This window comes from Aphis gossypii, chromosome 2, assembly GCF_020184175.1.
Source record: "Aphis gossypii isolate Hap1 chromosome 2, ASM2018417v2, whole genome shotgun sequence".
In the NCBI taxonomy this organism is placed as follows: Eukaryota; Metazoa; Arthropoda; class Insecta; order Hemiptera; family Aphididae; genus Aphis; species Aphis gossypii.
Genome location: NC_065531.1, coordinates 43746580 through 43766912, shown reverse-complemented (window position 1 = coordinate 43766912; position 20333 = coordinate 43746580). Strand labels below are relative to the sequence as shown.

General features: G+C 27.7%; 1 protein-coding gene across 4 annotated transcripts in view; it reads left to right on the top strand.

Annotated features, from left to right (window-relative positions):
* Positions 1–20333, top strand: part of LOC114127512 (uncharacterized protein CG43867) — a 95231-nt gene that overhangs the window by 28926 nt on the left and 45972 nt on the right. The window contains exons 1-2 of one of the 4 annotated variants that reach the window (XM_027991769.2): positions 4398–4621; positions 14471–14688. The exons of 2 other annotated variants lie outside the window; for them this stretch is intronic. In XM_027991769.2, coding sequence (XP_027847570.1) covers positions 14563–14688 — 126 coding nt within the window. In that variant the 5' untranslated portion in view covers positions 4398–4621; positions 14471–14562. Of the gene's footprint in view, positions 1–4397; positions 4622–14470; positions 14689–20333 lie in introns of those variants that run through there. One more of the 4 variants, XM_027991770.2, reaches the window with a different exon arrangement.

Below are 20333 nucleotides of genomic sequence, written 5' to 3'. Positions count from 1 at the left end.
TAATATTATAATTTAACTATTAAAATCATTCGATTGTTACAACTCATCGCCCAACATCATGCTTTGCTTGATTGTTGATAGGATTTGAGACTTTTGTTAGAAAGCCGCGTCATTCAGAAGATTGATGTGACTGAATGTTTTAAAAGATACACGCTGAAGATTGAATTTAAACATCGTTACTTCAGGAAAAACCATAGTCGGCCTAATGGATTAACTACTACCGATTTTCCACTAGGAATCCGTCTTCATTATTTCTCATTACCAATTCGTCCCCTCGAACAAAAAGCCACGCTCGCAATCATCTGTCAATAGACTGACGGGTATTTCATCTTAATTGTGAAAAAGTGTGTGCACATAATATACAAACGGTGTTATACAACAACAGAACACTTTAGAGCTTATCGTAATAATAATAAAAATGAAATTCAACGCACAAATGATTGCATACTGAATTGTATATTTATTAGTTTAATGTAATTTAATGTTACTACTTCATTGTTGATCGATAATATATTCGGCAAGATGAATAATCGTTATTTTGTTAATATGTTTAGAATGATGCTAATTTATTTTGGTATAAACGTAGAGTATTTTTTTCATATCGCTTTTGTATCAAAGAATTATTTTTCTTTTGTACATTTTAAAAATAAGAACATATTTCTCTAAAATACTAATAGCTTTAAATTGTTAGTAAACGTTTAATATCAATTTTTGATTGATATTTATGATATTTATAAGAATTATAAACTAATAATAACTAACAACTAATAATGACTTGTTTAAAATAACTAATTAAAATACTATCATGTTAAAAAATTTTTATTGATAAAACCCTATTCTTGGGCCACCATCGGAGTAATGTGTATATGATTGGTTGATTTATATGGAGCTATAAAACATAATAGAGGGGAAAAGAAAAAAAAACTATAACCAAGACCTACCAAAAGTTACTACTAGTAGTGCCTTTAATAAATCATTTTGATAATACCTCAACTCCCATGGTATTCCGTGGCAGTGACATTATGCTGTTGCAGCACATACATATAAAGCGCTATGTAATGTATAGAAAGTTTATTGCGGTCCATTCTGATGGACGGTCTAAATATTATAAATTTTGGAGCGCACCAATGATTTTCAGTGTAACATTTTAATTTAAAAAAGACGATATTTTCAAAGTACTGAATAATATTGTAACTATTAAATTAATATTTGTTGTTGATATGTTGTGTTAATTTCTGCCATTTAAAGAGAGGGCTTATTATCGCTCAAGTATCAAATAAATAAAAGTTAATTAAATTGATCAAATCACGGAAACACTATAATTAAAAAAAAGTTTAATGCCTTAATAACTTTTTGGCTGAAAGTTTGTTCTACTTTTTCTTAATCTGTCTATGATTAGTTTCGATTGAATGTTCTAAAATGAATTCGTTTTATTCAGCACGAACATACGTATACCTACAATATTACCTTATTAAATATTATGTATTAGTAAACAAAATAAATTGCTTCTAAGTTGACGCACTAAGCCAATTTTGTAAAATTGTATTTTTAACCTAGTCGATTTTATTGGGCTTAACTAGTGCAAATGAAACGATAGTTACCAGTAGACCTACGTAAAATTATAATAATTACTTTTAATTGAATGCCAAGCTTCCGCAAATCGTGAGGCCAGACACATTGCGTGCTTGTAAAACTTCTATACGGGTCTTTGTTCCAAACTGAATTGGCTACTGCATTACATGATATTATATGGTTCTTTTGCATTGCATCAATATTAGTTTTCTGGTAACGTTTTGTAAACATAAATATTCTTTGCGTGTACACGTTTTAACGTGTTTGTTGAAAGGTTGTGATTTTTCATAAATTATCATAAAAGACGAACATACATGTTTACATGTTTTTTTTTGCAATCTGGGTAAACGAAATGTTGGTTTTTGTTTATGTAATATTATATCTATTAATGGATCTTTAACACAGTAACGACACTTAGTACAAGTATCTTCCTACTATTCACTAGGATTATTCTTTGACACGCATTGATGTTTTCATTAATTCATTAACTAACCTATGAATTTATAGAATTAAACTGCCTAGATATTGAGTTGTATGCTGAAAATTAAAAAAAAAAAATGTAGAACTATTTAAATGATTTTATATATTATGGCTTATCTAATTTATTAAGTGCGTTGTTCATTTTGATTGTTCCGTATACGTGCATATTGTGGCAGCTAATTGTTTTAAAGTTAACTTAAAAAGACGTCGGTGCATTTATTTTTCCTCTCTTATACCCATTTGCATATACTAAATTGTCGTTCAGTAAAACCAATCTTTTTTCGGTAGCTTGTGAATTTACCTATTATTTTTAAGTTGAATTATTATAATTAACCTCATTATTGAAGTCAAAATATTATCTGTGCTTGTACATTGGTTTTTATAATAATTCAATTTTTAAAGAGGTAATAAGTATGTAAAATATTATAATTTAAAAATGTTTATGTATCTCAGAAAAATCGAAGTGTTGTAAAAATGTAAGTGATAAAAAGTTATAATATTATATTATAGTAATATAGTTATACTACACTATAACATTAAAGTTAACAACACAAGATGGGTTCTGTTAAATTCAAATTAGCTATGTTACAGAAAGAGATAACAGAAACTTAGGTTGAAATACATTATCTTAAATACCTACATAATGTAAATTCTAATATGTATATATTCTTACTGAGGTTATTATTATATATGATTTTTGGTTAACTAATAATTATCAACATTAATCGATTAAAAGTAGTCGTTTATTTCTTTATCATATGTATAATTTCTAATCATAATCAAATTATTTGTTTAAAATATAATTTGGTTACTGAACCGTATTAAAATTTCATATTCAATAATGTTTTTTTTATTTATCATAATAAATAATTAATTTTAATTTTTCCAAGTTCTCATTTTACTTTTAACTTCTGAATACTGTTAACAATATACTGTCATGAATCGAATTTTAATATTTTAAATAATATGTAACATAAGGTTTTTTTAAAATAATTTATTTTGTAAAAGCTCTTTAATAAACCTTAATACATATACTATTATATCTATTATATAATATATATAACTGTTGAAAATAAACTTAGTTATATTTAGTTTGTAGGTCAATTAAGATAGGCATTATGATTTTTCAATAAATATTTTTTTTAGTATTATGTATATATAAAAAAATAATAATTAAATATAATTTATCCACACATTTAGTATTTATTTATTTATTTATTTTTCATACAAATAGTAAATCAATAAATAATTATAAACTTAATTATTTCTATACTCATACATATTTTAAATTTAATTGTTATGACTACTTGTATTTTATTTATAGAAAATCTTTATTTCATTAAATAATTAAATTATATTCCATTGTTACGGCTGAAGTAACAATAACAACACTAAAATTATTGTTTGAATCTTAAAATTTGTCATATATATCTGAAAAAATAACTTAACCATATCTTTTGTTGGCTATCATGGCACCCCACGGCTCGTATTTATTTTAAATAGTTTATTTCAAAATTGTTGTAAATTGATTTGAAACGACTTATGTATTGAATTTTACATTTTTCTTTATCTTAAAATGTCTGGATTCGAGAATATATGACTAGTATTATCTAAAAATTATAGCATTGATTTAAAAAAAATGTGTGTTTAGTTTTTAAATTTTAAATTGTCCAACTAAAATGTGTAGTATTTATTTCTGTACCTAATAATTAGTGAGGATTGTATATCATATATATAATATATTCGATTAAGTATGGTCTGATTTAAAAATTATGTTATACAATTATACTAGTTCTAAATAGCTGTTAATGAATTTAATTAGTGATAGTAAAATTGGATTTGAGAATAAAATGTGTTTGTATTTGTTATTATAATATCTATAAGATGAAGTATTTAAAATATATAATATATAATATATAATTATATATCTTTATAACTGACTATAGTCTTTATGAATAATTGTCTGTTGAATGTAGTTTGTAAATTATTATTGTTTTTTAAATACAATCATAGTTTTTTTTGTGAAACCTATCTTTAAATATTAATTTATTATATTATATATAGTTGAACATGTGGGATCATATTTGACATTATAATATTATAATACATGCCAATTATAGAAACATTTTTATTTTTTATATTATACTAATAAAATCAGTCTGTGATGATATTTAAATGATAGTAATAACTGTGAAGGTTTTCGTTCTAAACATTTATTTATATGTACACTGGGAGGTTTCTGGGAGAGAGGAGAGGAAAAAGAGGTATAGTGGGCGGAAACTGAGCGGCGCGGATTTTGCGCCGTCCACGCAGACAGACAGGCAACCGCTAAAACGTCACCGTCCCGAAACGGCCGCAGTCGTTCGCCCGTACTTAAGCGTGTGGTGCCGTCGTACAACGTAAATTCTCGTATTTTTTAGTTTTTACTATTATGATTATTCATAAATGAAATCGCAGTTTAATTGTTTGTTAAATAATGATTTGTAATAATAAAATCCATTTAATCACTATTTGACATTACAACTACATCATCATGGGGCAACCACTATCTTCCAAACATGAATATCTGGTAAAATTAACAAATAGTTATTTTTTCATTTTTTAGACTGACATTTATATTACCTTTGTCAAGATGCTTTTCCTATGCCGATATATTTATATACATATAATACTTCGCTAATAAAATCCTTATAAATATGTTATTTATAATATTTAAAAATCATATTGAAATCTAAAATCAGTTTTTTTTTTATAGACTTTTAAATATTTAACTTCATTTTATGCTTTTTGAGAAATAACAATGGTTTTTGGTTTTTTACTTACTACATTATTAACAAATAGTTTGCATAAAGTAAATATTAATTTTTAGTAATTAAAATTAAAAGTTTTGTATTCTATTTTGAACAATAGTTTATTGTGTTGAAGTAATTTAATATTATATATATTTTCTTTTTAATAAATAATTTGGTTTTTACTTTATATATGCACAATACACAGTGTACGCTATATAATATATATATATATATATATATATATATATATATATATATAATATTTAACTATTCAGTTTTATTAATTAATTTATTTATGAATGTATACATTGCATATATGTACATATGCTAGGCTATGTTTAAATTTGTAAACTTATGACGAATAACAATTTAGAAATTAAATTATAAATTGATATTATAGTACCTATGAAAATAATATCGATTCTTTAGTTTAATTGTATAATGTCTTTTCTTGTTTGAATTAAAAAAAAAAAAAAGGCGCATACTGTAAAAAAAATGTTATACTACATAAATCAATTTATTTTCACCAATATATATTGAAATAATTTTCATATTTTTAGTACATAATTTCTGACCAATAGGTATTAATATAATTTTTTTATTTATTAATCAGTATATACCTATTTTAATTATTTTTAAAGATAAATTATTTTTGAAATAAAAATCATACAGTATTTTTCATTAAAAGTCTGAGATTTGTGGGAAATTGAATCCGTCAGGTCTTCGACCGGAATCAGTCTCGGGAGAAATTAACTCACTGACTTGTCTACGTGATCTTAGCTGAAAATATAAATGTTTGTAAACCTCATGGTAAGTTGTATACGGTTTTCTTGGCTGTGGTTTAACGTTTCAAAAGATCCGCGTAAGACGTTATGTTTTTAGGTCGTAGCATATACGCGCATGCGTTTGCATAATTTAATGTACGTTTGGATTTCTATCTCTGAATGAATTTTATACACATATTGTTTTCTTTTTGAATTATTTTATAAAAGTCTTATTATCGCTTTGACAGATATAGTTAGGTTTAGTTAACATAATTTCAATGAGTAATTATTATTCTACCTATATTTTAAATCGATTCTTTTTCTGTTTGTTGTAAAATAAATTATGTTTAGAACATTAAAGTGTGCATTTACATTTGTAGTGTCTATTTCATATTATGTTATCGAATAATATTTCATGTTTTACAATATAAAATAGTTATTAATGAATAATTTTAAATGTTTTGTAAGTGGACATTTTTCGTATTCAATTGACCAGTTATTTAAAACATCATACTTAAGAAAAATTTGTAAAGGATATAATCAAAAGTAATATTACTCACCTAAATCCAATTTTAGAATGTAGCGTGTAAATACATTTTCTGTAAAATAGTCGCCTTCGGTCATTTCTAAAAGCCTATTGCGAATACAGACACGGTTGAGTGAATACAACGGTAGTCCATTCCAGTTAAGCCGTCGGTCATCACTCAGTAGGCCGTACACATTTTCATCAGAATATCAAACCCGCAAATGTTCGCAAACAAGTTATACGTTGGTGTGTGAGTTGATATTTGACGACGGTGTAAGTATATAAAAATGCTATGAGCGAAAACAAGAACTATGATTGAACGAACTTTTCCTTTGCTTTCAAATGCCTGAAGGCTAAAAACGGAAGTTAATTAATTTAACACGTGCCCAAAAAACTTTTAGTCTGTATAAACGACTTGAATTGTATCCACGACCCCTGTTAACGATGAGTTTCCGGTTATTTTTGAAACTTTCATCAAAACATAAAAAATATTTCTTGCGACTAGATTACTCATAATAATCTTCAAAGAAATGGATAAAATAGTATTATGCTTCTACTTTCTATTTTAAAAATATGACATAGAACTGTAAAATATGTATGTATGCATTTCAATACCTATTATGTAATAAAAAAAACATGCGTGTCTACGATATATGTTTAAAACAACAAAATCTTTTCGGGAAAATAATTTCCTCTTTGTATTCAATACCTTCCAGATCTCATTTCTGTTTACTGATATATTTATTGTTTTTATTGTGTATAGATTTTTTTTTATCATGTTTGTTTAATATTTTGTGAACGGATAATATTTTATAAAAATATCTAGTCTTCAACTGATATCACATAACGCGTGTATGATATTATATATATTTCTCACTATAGAACTTATCTATAGTTGAATATCTAAAAGTCATTCCTAAATGATCCTAACGAATATTAATTACCATAATTAATACGAAGTTGATATCAATAGTGGTAACTATTTATTATAATGACTTAATAGTGCACTTATGGTTCCATTAACAATATCATTAAGAGAGCTTTTAAAAAGTGACAAACGTTTCCTTTCCAAAAGACTTACGTTTATTACTGTTTTCGTGTTGTTTTCCACTTGGGTTATTTGGCCCTAAGGAGAAATAAATTACACTATTGTTTTTTTTTTTTGTTATTTATCTTTTCTCTTTGGACTTAAACCTGACTAAAAACGATTTCTCGTAGTGATTTTGTTAAAAATTGACGTATTGTATCATGTTGTGTGTATCAATAATGTATAACATATATCATTATGTTTACGTATAGGTGTGACGTGTATGTATGTCATTTATTATCCAACTATGACTTCACAACTATAACGTCATGTGTGAATACATTTTTTTTTTCTGTTGATGTTTCATTGAAATGTATACATATACTATATTATAATTTAGGTTACAAGTATAAACCTATTGTGAATTATGATATATTGTAGTATCATTTTATTTAACATTAACATCGCTGTAAATGGGTGGCATGTATTATACACCATGGCTTCAAACGTTTTCCTCAATTTTTTATTCGCTTTTTGTATGTACTCGAAAAGGTGATAAATATCCAATCTTATAAAAAGCTTGTGTACAGAAATCGTGTATTTTTAGCTCCGATGTTAACTTCAAATTGAAAAATTAATGTTCAACTTTCCTATTTTCCATCCCTTATACACTCGGTATAGAACCGTTTTATGCCAAAAAATGTATTACTGCCAGACATTTTAGAATGTGTTTTTCTTTTACATGTTAAAATGTAAAAATATACTCTGCATAGCATACAATAGATTCTTGATATATTTATACAAATGAAATACTTTCAATCATATGATTTTCAAATGTTAACAAAATTTTCAAACAATAATTGGGCATTAGTACATCGATTATAGAACAAATGTGAATGATTTATATTTGTGAGAGATATGATGGATACAGGCATACAGCGCATTTATTTTTCTAAAGCATAACAAGTAATATAATTTGAAATAATATAATGTAATGAATGATAAATTGTACCTTTGTCTTTTAATATTAGCGATGCTGTATAACATTTTTAAAACAAATCCTGTAAAACAAAAAAAATTCTTATCCTATCCATTAATATAGACATTAATTATTCCTGTAGCTTTAATTAGGATCTAAAATTAATTTTCTCGAAAAAAATCAATATTATTTTAAAAAGACGACTCTCGTTTTTAATAACATATTAACTCATTGTTTTTATAAAAAATAAATTGAACTAAAAAAGAATATTTTGTATTTTATCCCAACAACAACGATACTATGTATGTCATATATATTTTCCATATAAATTGAAAACATAATATATAGGTATATTATAAATATATTTATTAAAATATTGAAGTTTATATAATATGGGGTACTTCAGTTATTTTTAGTTATTATGTTTACATGCTTCAGAAAATTAACTAGGTCATCCGAAATTTAAATTTATCAGTAAGAATAAACTTAATTATTATTCTGGTTAATCTTTTTACTTTATATTTTTAACTTATTTAAAAAAAAAAAATATTAAGTATAATTATATGCAATAATATGCTAATTTTTAAAAAACAAATTTCATAATTTTTCATATGTTGATTTATAATACTAGTGTAGTTAATTAATCATAGTTTTATTGTTTTGTTTATAGATTGTTACAATTAATATAGTTTAAGTTAAAATATAAAATGAAAATGTAATAAAGTGATAAAACGAATTGGAGAATATACCTATTGTTTCTATTTATTATACAATTTTTTTAGTCGAATAACACAAATTCTTTTATAGTGAGTAGATATGAGGTAACTTCTCAAGTATTATACCGAAAACTAGATAGAAATTAATATTGTATATTATATGCATTCTATACATTTATTTTTATTTATTCATATACACAAATACCAATTAGAATAAATAAGTTCATGGTTTATAGTAAATAATTATTTTAGGTAAGTCTGTACATTTTAGGTATATAGGAACTTATTTGGTAAAACGAAAAGATGAAGTGTTTCGTGTTTAGTTTTTTATTTTATTTTATAATTTTTTTTATATTTTTTTTGGTAAATAACCAAAAGAACTTCTGAGATAATAGGATGATAAAAGTATCCTTTCACTGGGCTCGCCTTAGGGTCTTTATACGGGTTTCTGGGGGATGCATTGATTTATGGTTAGACTGTCGTATGGGGGTTTATTACCCAAAGAACCAAAGGGTTTTTCTACACTGGTAAAAGTTTTGCGCTGTAAAATTTTTTTACGATTTTCCGAGTTTAATTAACGTTGTCGGATGTATTGAATTTTCTACTACGACTGTACGTAATGTAAATAACCCTAGTGTGACGTGTGATAGAAGTGAGTTGAATACACACATTTGATACTAAAACTCTAAATCTGTAAAATCGTAAATGGTTGAAAGAGAAATACGTAATAACGGTCAACGTGGAAAAATATTTATATGTATGTATGTATTTTATATATGTATTGTGTATATTTCTCAGAAGGTATTAAAAATTAATATTTAATATAGCTGTGTTTAACCATAATAAGTAACTGGGTTTCATGGATAAATAATTCATCCATTTTTTTCTTTTAACACAGATGTTATTTGAAATTAATAAATCAACATTGAAAGTCTATAAACGGTTTTTGTTTGTGATAGTCTATATTTTATGTTTTTTTTTAGATTTGTTAACAAAATTTAATTTCAATTTCACGTTAATTTTCGGTAATTTATAATTTGTTAATGTTTATGGCTCTTAATTTTTTGCGTAATTATTTTATATAATAAGTTTTTATTTTTTATTTTTTATACTTGATCTTAATCAATATTTAAAATATTTCATTATTATCAAAACCATCAATATTATTTTTTTTTTATATTATATTATTCTTAGTGGTTTTATAAAATCAGTAGTTTTAGAATTGTACCTAGTGGTGTGTATTAGATGGTACAGTGTTAGAAATATTATATGAATTTGGAATAATGTAACCGTTGATATTGTGGGTTAGCTATTATACCACGGCGTCTCATATAGGCAATTCACCTGCTCCCGTGTGTTTTTCGTACGAAAATGTAATTAACTATTATTACGACAATAATAATAATAATAATAACATTAATGACTACGAATTATATCCAAAGCTATTGTATACGTAAAATATTGGTATCATAAAAGCAACATTATTAATGTGGTGATATTTTAAAGTAAAAAAAAAATTATTAAAATATTATTTTACTTATTTTTTTTTAACAATTTTATTATCTTTTATTTGGTTTTGTTTGAAGCTTACGTTTTATATTGATCGATGATGGTAGTTTCTTCTGTTTTTAATTTATCATAATGTCAAAAAAACTTACTTTCAAAGTTTCACTCTAACCTATAATTGCTAAAAATATATTTAAAAGCTTTGAAATTGATTTATAAGTGATCATATCATACCTTTACATATCTTTATGTATCTATTGATAATTATTATACGTTTTTTAAATACATCTATGCTTATTTTTTATTCTTTTATTAGTACTTTTCTGTTCGTCTATGAGTTTATATATATTTATATGTCAAACTTATTTTTAATATTATTATACAATAAATAATAGTAATGATATGTAATATTACAATACCTATATATTTCAAAATGAAACGATCTCAGATTTATTTTGTTCCGGTACGCCATAGTTTATTCTCTTTTCTATACTAAATTCTCTTTTGTTAATATTTAAACACTTAAATTTGTATAACTAGGATATTGCGTGCACCGCTGATTCATCAAGTACATAGTTAATGAAATGAAAAACAATGTATTATACATATAATAATTATGACTACAAGATATAGCTAGTGGCTTACCTGTTTACGATGAAGAGTTCTGCAAGTGAAGTTTTAGCAATATGACTATCTAGCAATTCGTATATAATTAAGTGAAAAACAAAGAAAGACGTGTATTGCAAACCTGAAACGAGTGTTGTGTATACCTTACTATTAAAATGTTCAAACATAACGCGCTGTTTTTGGAGTACCTTTAGCAAACATTGTACAGTAGTTGTAGTAAAGGGAACCTTACCTACTTGAATTGTGTAGTATGTATTATATTATATAGTATATATATATATATATATATAGTAGCATAATATTGTATATAAGGTATATATAGTTGCAGGCGTGTAGTACGAGGTAGGTTACGACCTTCTTTTAATTGGAACAGTATACGATCCGCGCTTATCGTCATTGCTGCTGGTAACGGTCGTTCAATTTCGGTGGGTAATATCATTATCACCGTGTTTACCGCGAGTTTCATTTAAGACGCGTTGCAGTTCGCCCGCACGCTGATGATCTGGCGGCGGTCAGTCCGTTTTCAATGAGCTTAACGCACGTCCAACACGCGACGGTCATTTCATCCCTTATTCATCCGCCACGCCTACTCTCAATCCCGTCCTGTGCACCTTTGCGTCGAGGTCGGGACGTCGGCAGCGCGGGACTGTTGCAAAAGTCCTAATTTGTATGCGGTCCACGTGCGAACACTTGGCGTTTGGCAAACAACACGTTGCGACCTTTCTGTATATATATCCATCCGTTAGCTGTTTCGCGCACCGCTCGAGTCCATGTTTTTTCCACCCTGCAGAAGCAGGACTGCCGCATCTATTGACGAGTGGGGGGAAGGAAGTTTACTTAATAAAAGGCGCTAAGCCGCGAAAGAGGATTCCATGTCCCGCGTGCTCCGCGTGTACAACTCTCGAAATATTGTATTGTGTATGTATATACGTATTTTATATTAAATATATGTGTGTGTGTGTGTATGTGTGTGTGTGTGTGTGTGTGTGTGCGACGATTGCATTTCTGAAAGGGTATATGTCCGTACGCACCGTATTCGTCCATTTATACCTATACGTGTGTATTTACGCTTACAAACTCAATATATTTGTTTGTGATGTGTACTGTATATAGAAAGATACACGCACGTATCTGCGTGAGGATTAAAAAACCACCGGAAAACTACCCCTCGTTTCATTATAGTATTCTACCGTCGCATCGACGTCCTGTGCACAGTGAGTGTGTATTATATATATATATATATATATATATATATATATATATATATATATACAGAAAGACCAGCTGTTTGATAAATAGACAGCGAAATTGGTCGATGCGGTGCAGTAATCCACTTTGAACGGACACCATATTTCGCCTTCGTGTCTACTCTTCCCTTTCGCCGGTCGTGACGTGAAAAACAATCGGAGAAACGAACCGAACATTTTCCTCTTTTCTTTTCTTTCTCTCTCTGTTTATATCTATATATAAATTACGGTGTTGGTTGTGGTGGATCGGTGAGGGTGACACCTTGGACTAATGTCTCTTAAACAAGATTTTCCGCTCCCTGCTTTTTCTCATTTTTTTTTTTTCAAAACACAATTACCGAACGTATTGTTAAATCCGTCCATCGTGTTCTCTAATCATCATCTCGTTCGTATAATTATAGTATCTATCTAATTTAAAATTCAACGCAAATAACGATAATTTGTTATGAATATTTTTTATGAATTAAACTCTGCTAATTATTTAGTGTTATTTTTTTATTGTCCTATACGTGTTTGACTATTGTTTCTTTACTACGGAAATGTCAATTAAAATATAATGTTAAATGCCAAACTTAAATTTTTGTACACGCACATGTAACACGCGGACAGTTCGTTTTATGACGTAGGTATATCGTATATATATATTGTTGAAAAATCTATTTGTTTGTTTTTATGGTTCAAATATAAATATAAAATTCCTGTTCATATATTTTGTTAAGACCTTTGTCAAAAATATTAATGATAATATTTCATCAAATATATGTTTTATATGTAGGATAAACATTATTGAACGTTTTTAATCGTTATTAAAATATTAATTGTTTATTCTGATAGGAGTGTATTAAATTGTTTTATACCTGTCAGAAACTCAGTAGTATGACATCAGTTCTATAATGAAATTCGTCCAGACGAATTGATGCTTTATATAAAATCGAGTTGATCAATTATACGCACGTCATGATATTATTTAAAATGTGTTGTGTGTTCACATTATTTTTGTACACTCTTTTTGAATAATGATTTGAATTAATATAGAAACTTTATAATTTTTATAATTTATTTTTAAAGTTCATGGTAAAATTTTTGATTTTCATTTAAATGTCAAAATAACATTAATAAAATTTATCAGATGTAAAAGTTTAAAATTTGTTTAAAAATGGTCCAATACCAGTATATTATATAGATATTTTTTTTTCTTTAAATTGCAACTCACAATCGATTATCAATGTTGATTGTTGACGTTATTTATTTTTCTTGTATTATTGAGTGCATGGTATACTTTTTAAACCTGGGAAAAAAGGTTGAAATAAACTCGAGATAGGTATGTGTATTATCTTTCGGGCACGTCTCTTTGTAATTTTTCTCTCTGAATCGTTTCTCAAATGCGTAAATCTTTAGATTATTTATCTTGCGAAATGTTTTATGACACGGTTTGTTGTGTGTGTTTTTTATGATACTAAAAAACTTTTTTAAATTCATTGTATGTATTGTTTTATGTGGAATAAATAGAAAATAAATATTGGTACAGTCTATGTGTCCATTTTTTATTGTGTTATTTCTTTTATATATTCTTTGTATAAATAACTTTACCTACTATGTATATATCTATGATGTATAGTGTTTGTAGACATGCATATTTTATAGTTTCAAAATTTTAGCAATCTGGATTCTAATAATACTGTTATATTTTTATTTGTTAATAACGATGGGAATTTAAAATATTTCGACATAATAGAATGTTGATGTTGTGTTAGTGTTATTTTTAAACTATATGTACACCAAGCATGAACTGCACGTAGATTTATTTCTTTAGTTCTAATATTTAAAAAGAAAAAAAAAGTAATTTGTGGTCATTCAATAGAAACTTTATATACTTATAAATGAATAATTTAAACTAATTTTGCAAAATTTATTATTCTACCAGCTGCGCTTCAGCAGCGCATACGTACTTTGCTTTTTTTATTTTTTATCTTTTTGTTGCAACTTTGCGTTTTTGTTTAATAATTAATCGTGACGCATAATGTTTACCATAATATAATCGCGTTTATATATATTTATATCCAAGCCGTTTCTCTGTAAAATAAAAATAATAATGGTATGAAGCATCTTGGCCAAGGTCGTTCGTCTGATAGTGTATAAACATTTTAATAATAACTTATAAAATATAGTTCCTTTTGGTTGATGAAAACTAATATTATGATATTATGTTGTCGAATTGTACGTGCGTTTGAAAGAACTGTTGCGCTGTAAACTCCGCCACCGAATCATCGATGACGGATTGCGTGGCCTCGTTGTGGTGTTGGCGGTAGTGACGATTATTAGTGCGATGTCGAACACAAATCTCACGGATGACGATAGTGAAAGCTGCAGTGGCACAGTAGCCGTGTCAATAGTCGCTGCAGCTGCCGAACACGATGAGTCGTCTGCAGAAGATCAGCTGCTGTTTCTTAAGGTAAGAAGAGACGCTGCGGCGGACGTGTTGTCGTTGACTTTTCGAAACCGTCGCGGGTTTTTGCGGTTTCCTCCCTGGCTGCGCACCCCCATCCTTTCACAAACATACATCGTTGTTGTTATTGTACATGAATTGAAAACCAGCTGCAGAGAGTGTAAGCAAACAAAAACTACCGTATTCGTCGCATACACTCTCCCGGTAGGGACTATAACAGCGTCGTTTTTCGAGTGCCAGAGTAACAACAATAGTTTTGCACAGCTTTCGAACGACGAAAAAGTATATACACCGAACGTTTCGTTAGTTTGTGTAAATATATATGTAATATGTATATATATATAGCTGTACATTAAAATTTCAAAGTTTAATTATAAAATGAAAAAAACTAATGGAAATTATTAGAATGAAGTATTAAATACTATATAACGTGCTGTTTATATTTAAAAAACGATTTTCCCAAGAAATGGCTCCAATTGATTAATTTCTACTTAAGTACATAAGAGTGCTTAAAATCTTTTTTTTATCTAATCTTTCTCGTACATTTTCTACTACACGGTATATCACTTTCTGTAAATAATTGCTTGTGCCATTTTTTCTGAATTTTTTTCTTTTAGTTTATTGAAAAAGTATGCGTGTTTACTACTCTTTTGTTCCATAATTACTAAATATGTAGGTAGTAACTGATTTATTATTTTTAAATTATTATTTAAAAAACTTAAATTTAAAATCGTGTTTTTCACTAGCCCACCCTGTATGATATACAATGTATATTATACATTATCCTTTGCTTACCGGGATCGCTTAAAGTTTTACGTACACGTCAAACACTTCAAATATCTCTACCGGCGTCGACTGTAATATATATATCACCTAATATTATAATATCTATACATGTCAATTTTGAACACCACTCACGATAGTAGGTATATTAAATTATATTTACTCAAAAGCCATGTATCGCGTCTTGCCGTCTGTCGACATCGCGTCTCTACATAAAGGTGTGTGCGTTTGTAAAACTTTTCGAACGATAAACTTTTGCAAAAGTTTTCAACAGGAAGAACAAAAAAAATGAAGCATCGACCCCCCGCGCGTGTTTTGGGTGATGGATACTTCAAAACCAAACTGCGACCATATTATGAGTATTATTATAACCCACTATTTTGTCGTAAAGTTTTTACGGTAGATACGACGCCATATTTTTAATCATCAAATCTTGTGGCATCGTTTTATTCTTAATCCCGCTATGGTATTATACCAATAAACTTCGTGTAATTTGTTTTTTGTTTGTATTTATTTTGAACAGCGATAATCGAAAATTACAACACAAAGTTTAGGCGTAAAAAAAATAAACATGCAAATCTTAAATAATAATGGTACTTTCATAAAAAATTTTGTGAATAATCAAAAAATGATCAAATTTACAATTTATATTACGTATATAATATTAAAATGTATATTGAAAAAAATAAAATGCAAAACTACCGTGTATAATACTCGTATATTCTGTCACGTCTTAGTATTCGTGTCACCAAGTCATTATTTTCGTTTGTTTTTCGGTATGCAGTTACTCTTAAAAAAAATTATAAGAGTAAGCTAGTATATTAGTGCTCTCGTAAGTCTTAAATAATTATTATACTTATCTTCAAAATACAGGCGCAAAATAATAGAATAAACAACAGTATGATTTATTAATCATTTACTGTTATTTTTTAATATTGAAATCATTATTTATATAATATACATTTGATATTTTAAATTTAAAAATATCTTATTTAATTATTTTTATTATACTTATACCGGCTGAAATTGTGTAAAATGACTGCTAATAAATTAATTACTGTACAAGATAGTTATTTTATATACTTAAAATTACTGTTAGTAGATATTTGTATTGAATTTTATTTAAAATTGGAATAGTTATAGGTTTATTATTATTATTATTGTTAATAATAATTTTACAATAATAAACTAATGGACTTAAATCTATTGCATATTATGTATACTTAATTAATATTTATATCTGTATATTTTAATGTACGCATTTAAATGTATTTCTCTTAAAAGTGGCGTATTTGTAATAGTTGTTTCTGCATGCAAGCATTTCTTCCGTGGATTTCGTACATTAATGCGAATACGAGAGACCCTTAACTACAATTGCACGCCACTTGATTTACACACTGAAATCGTCACTGCATGATTTATACTTACATTCATACTTATACCTATATATATAAATATATATACTTGTTATTATTTTTTTTCTGTTCGTCGTATTGCTTTGCCACAATAGCAATAATCCCTTAGAAGGAAAGTCGTGTTTTACACGGGATATAAATAATCCCCATCGCATTGCGTATTGACATAGGGAGGACGGTAGGTAGTGGCACTCGTACGATAGCTTTTGTTTTCCACACGCGCACAATAAACGTAGAGCTTTTATGGAGGAAGGAGTGGGAAGACGTAAGGGTATAAACAGGGAGAGAAGAGAAGGGATAGACAGAGAGGAGCTGATATTATATTGGATGTGCCGAGTGAATTTCGGATTTCCGTGTTACACTACCATATATATATAAAAATACATACACATCGTGAAAGCTATCATCCCTCTCTTGGGGCGGTAGACAAAAGGAATCATAATTTTGTGAAGTCGTTACACGTCGATAGGTGGATAGTATCAATTCGTTGTCGATGGTTTTCGCACAAAAGAATAAATTTAATTACTCGTTCGTGAGTTTATGTTTCAAAGTTTGTTTTGGACCTATCGAGAACACTATTAAAAACTCAGGAGTAATCTGGGCTGTATTGCCGCGTTTACAATTTTATATGATAATATGTATATAACGTTACAATATACATTAAAACTTATGGTAGTTTAACCATTCTCTACGTTACAATCGCTGTTAGAATAATTTCCAATATATAATTTCCAGTTTACAAGTTTTCTCAATTCAATACTGTTTTAGAGAAACGATACGAATTTGGCAGGGCATAATACAACGTTTGTGTATTATACAAATATATATATAGTCGTTAAATTTGCCATTGTTTAGCAATGGTCGTTATGACCGATCGTCTCTATGGGGACGGGTGATAAACATGTATATAATATATTTGTATATAATTTGAGTGTTGTTTTTCCACTTCGGCGCAGTTCCCAATCCCAGAACAGTGACATCCCTCACAACTCACTCTGGGGGGTGGTATTTCGGACTATTTGTACACTAGTTATATTTTATTATGACTGATTCGGATAGGCGTACGTGTGTGGGTGTGTGAGGGTGATTGAATTAACGCGCAGAATGATCGATATATAATTTAATTTAATATATCATCGTGGTTGCTTGTGTCGAAAATAGTTGATAAGCAATAATGTAATTTTTATAAATGCGTTTTATGCTATACAACTCATTGTTCATAATGTTTGCCGATGTCCAAATCAAAAGAAATATATTTTAAATTGTATTTATTTATGATATATTTATTATTTATTTATACCTACATTATATATGTGTTTACTCGTATAATCTATAACAGTGTTTGTATTTTATATTTTTATCCATTATAGCCGCCGTGCGTTAAAGCAATAGTACCTATTTATTTGTTCTTAGTTAGTATACCTTAATAAATGTGTAATACATTGGATGAAAATGTTTCGTTTAGAGAAATTAAAAAAAAAAATGGTCTTGTAATATATTGTTTTAAATTTGTATTTTATTTTTTACGTTTTTGATGATTAATGATGATTAAACAATCATTATTATTATACTCAATATGTATTTGTTTTTGTTATCAGTAACATTTTTAGGATTTAATGATTATTGATTATTATATTATTCTATTGTCATCGTATTGTACAAAGTACGATGTATAATAAACATTTATTTACTACACAATTTATGTCATTTTAATTATAATACGTCTTAAGTAGAATGATAAAAAAAAAACTAGTTACCATTCGCTATAATAATGTAGCTAAGTTAAAAACGTATAGGTATAGGATTACAGGCGTATTTTGCTTAAAATATTCCGTCGTTTGTGTTTGTATATCTTACGTAAATTTTATCACTTTTATCTCTTAACGATCGCTTTATCTAGTATCGATGACACTACTGTGCACGATTTATGGGATAACAACTGTCAAAACTGTTGTTTTGAACTGTAAAATTATTATTTGTTGTTTTATCGTCCTTCGCGTATTCGATACAACGCAAATAAAATATCGGTTATAGGTAGTCGGACTCAGTTTTGACAAATTAATGTTTTCCAAGCACGCATGATGACTCCGATCAGGTGCATTGCAATACATATGATCCTCCCTCCTCCCATTATCATCATTGGTACAACTAGGACTAATTAGTTTTTTTTATTTTGGTGGGGTGGTTGGACTACTGTCTTATTCGTAATGTCTATTTATTATACTGTATACGAATTTCTCATATACTTTTTCTTTATTAATTTTTATATTGGCAATAGTGGCTTATTCATTATAAAAAGTACATTGTACATCGCTGTACATTTTTTTTTAAGCTCATTTATTATAAGCATTTTATTAATTTATTATTATTTCTGCGTTTATATAAGTAATATATAGTAAACGTTTTCGTTTGTTAAACACCCGTCCAGAAATTGAAAGCTTGAATTGGGGTGAAAACTTGATTAAAAGAAGATTGTCCTTGGTATACATTGGTGTGTGTGTGTATGTTTTTTCAACCTACCTCTACCCATCTGCTTCTCCCATCTACAAAAGGCTCTGAATCAATAGAGGAGGGTAGATGCCCTCGGATGTTTTGCAAAAGCTTTTATGTCTGGCGACAAAATTTAACAAAAAATACGTTCAACGCATTTATTTACGGTCCTGTTGTATCGATAAACACAAACTACGCCAAGTTCTTTTTTAATTAACTTCTGTATACAAATGCCATATACCGGTAAGAATATAAAATTATTTTCTCAGTGTATATATTTATAACTGTTTTAAATCTCTAAAATAATGTTTATCAACTTTCAAGGTTTTTTTATATTACTTATAACAACTACTCTGATACAGTACTAATATTCGGTTATTACCAATATATTTCTGTAAATTCACCTAAAAGTTTTTCTATTTCTATTTCTGTTATTTAATTATTATGTATTGTTATATAATTTATGAACATATTTTTCTATTTTTTTTTTTTTATTGATTTTTGAAGTGTATTGTGTTTTTATATTTATTTTAATCACGTCTTGTTTAATTAATTATACATAGTTTATTTGGTTGTTTAAATAGTCGTCTCTTATGCGTTTATACGTGTCCTATTTGCTTGGGAAATGTTTGAACATAAAATTATATAAATTACACTTTCGACGTCATACTATTCCTTAAGAAAGTTCACAATTCGTTTTAGTTGTTAACATTTGAACTCTGGCCAAACCAAAACGAACAGTATATATTATTATTATAAATATATCATGTGCCTCTACTGAACCAATTTTTTTTTTTTTATGTTATTACAACAACAATTTTCTTATAGATTTTGGCAACGGTCTCCGACAGGACATATTATGTAAGGAACGTTTCAGAATATTCTGGAAATAACTTACCTGTTGAACATAGAACACCGCACGTCTACGTGTTATTACATATGATTATATAGGTCCTGAGTCCG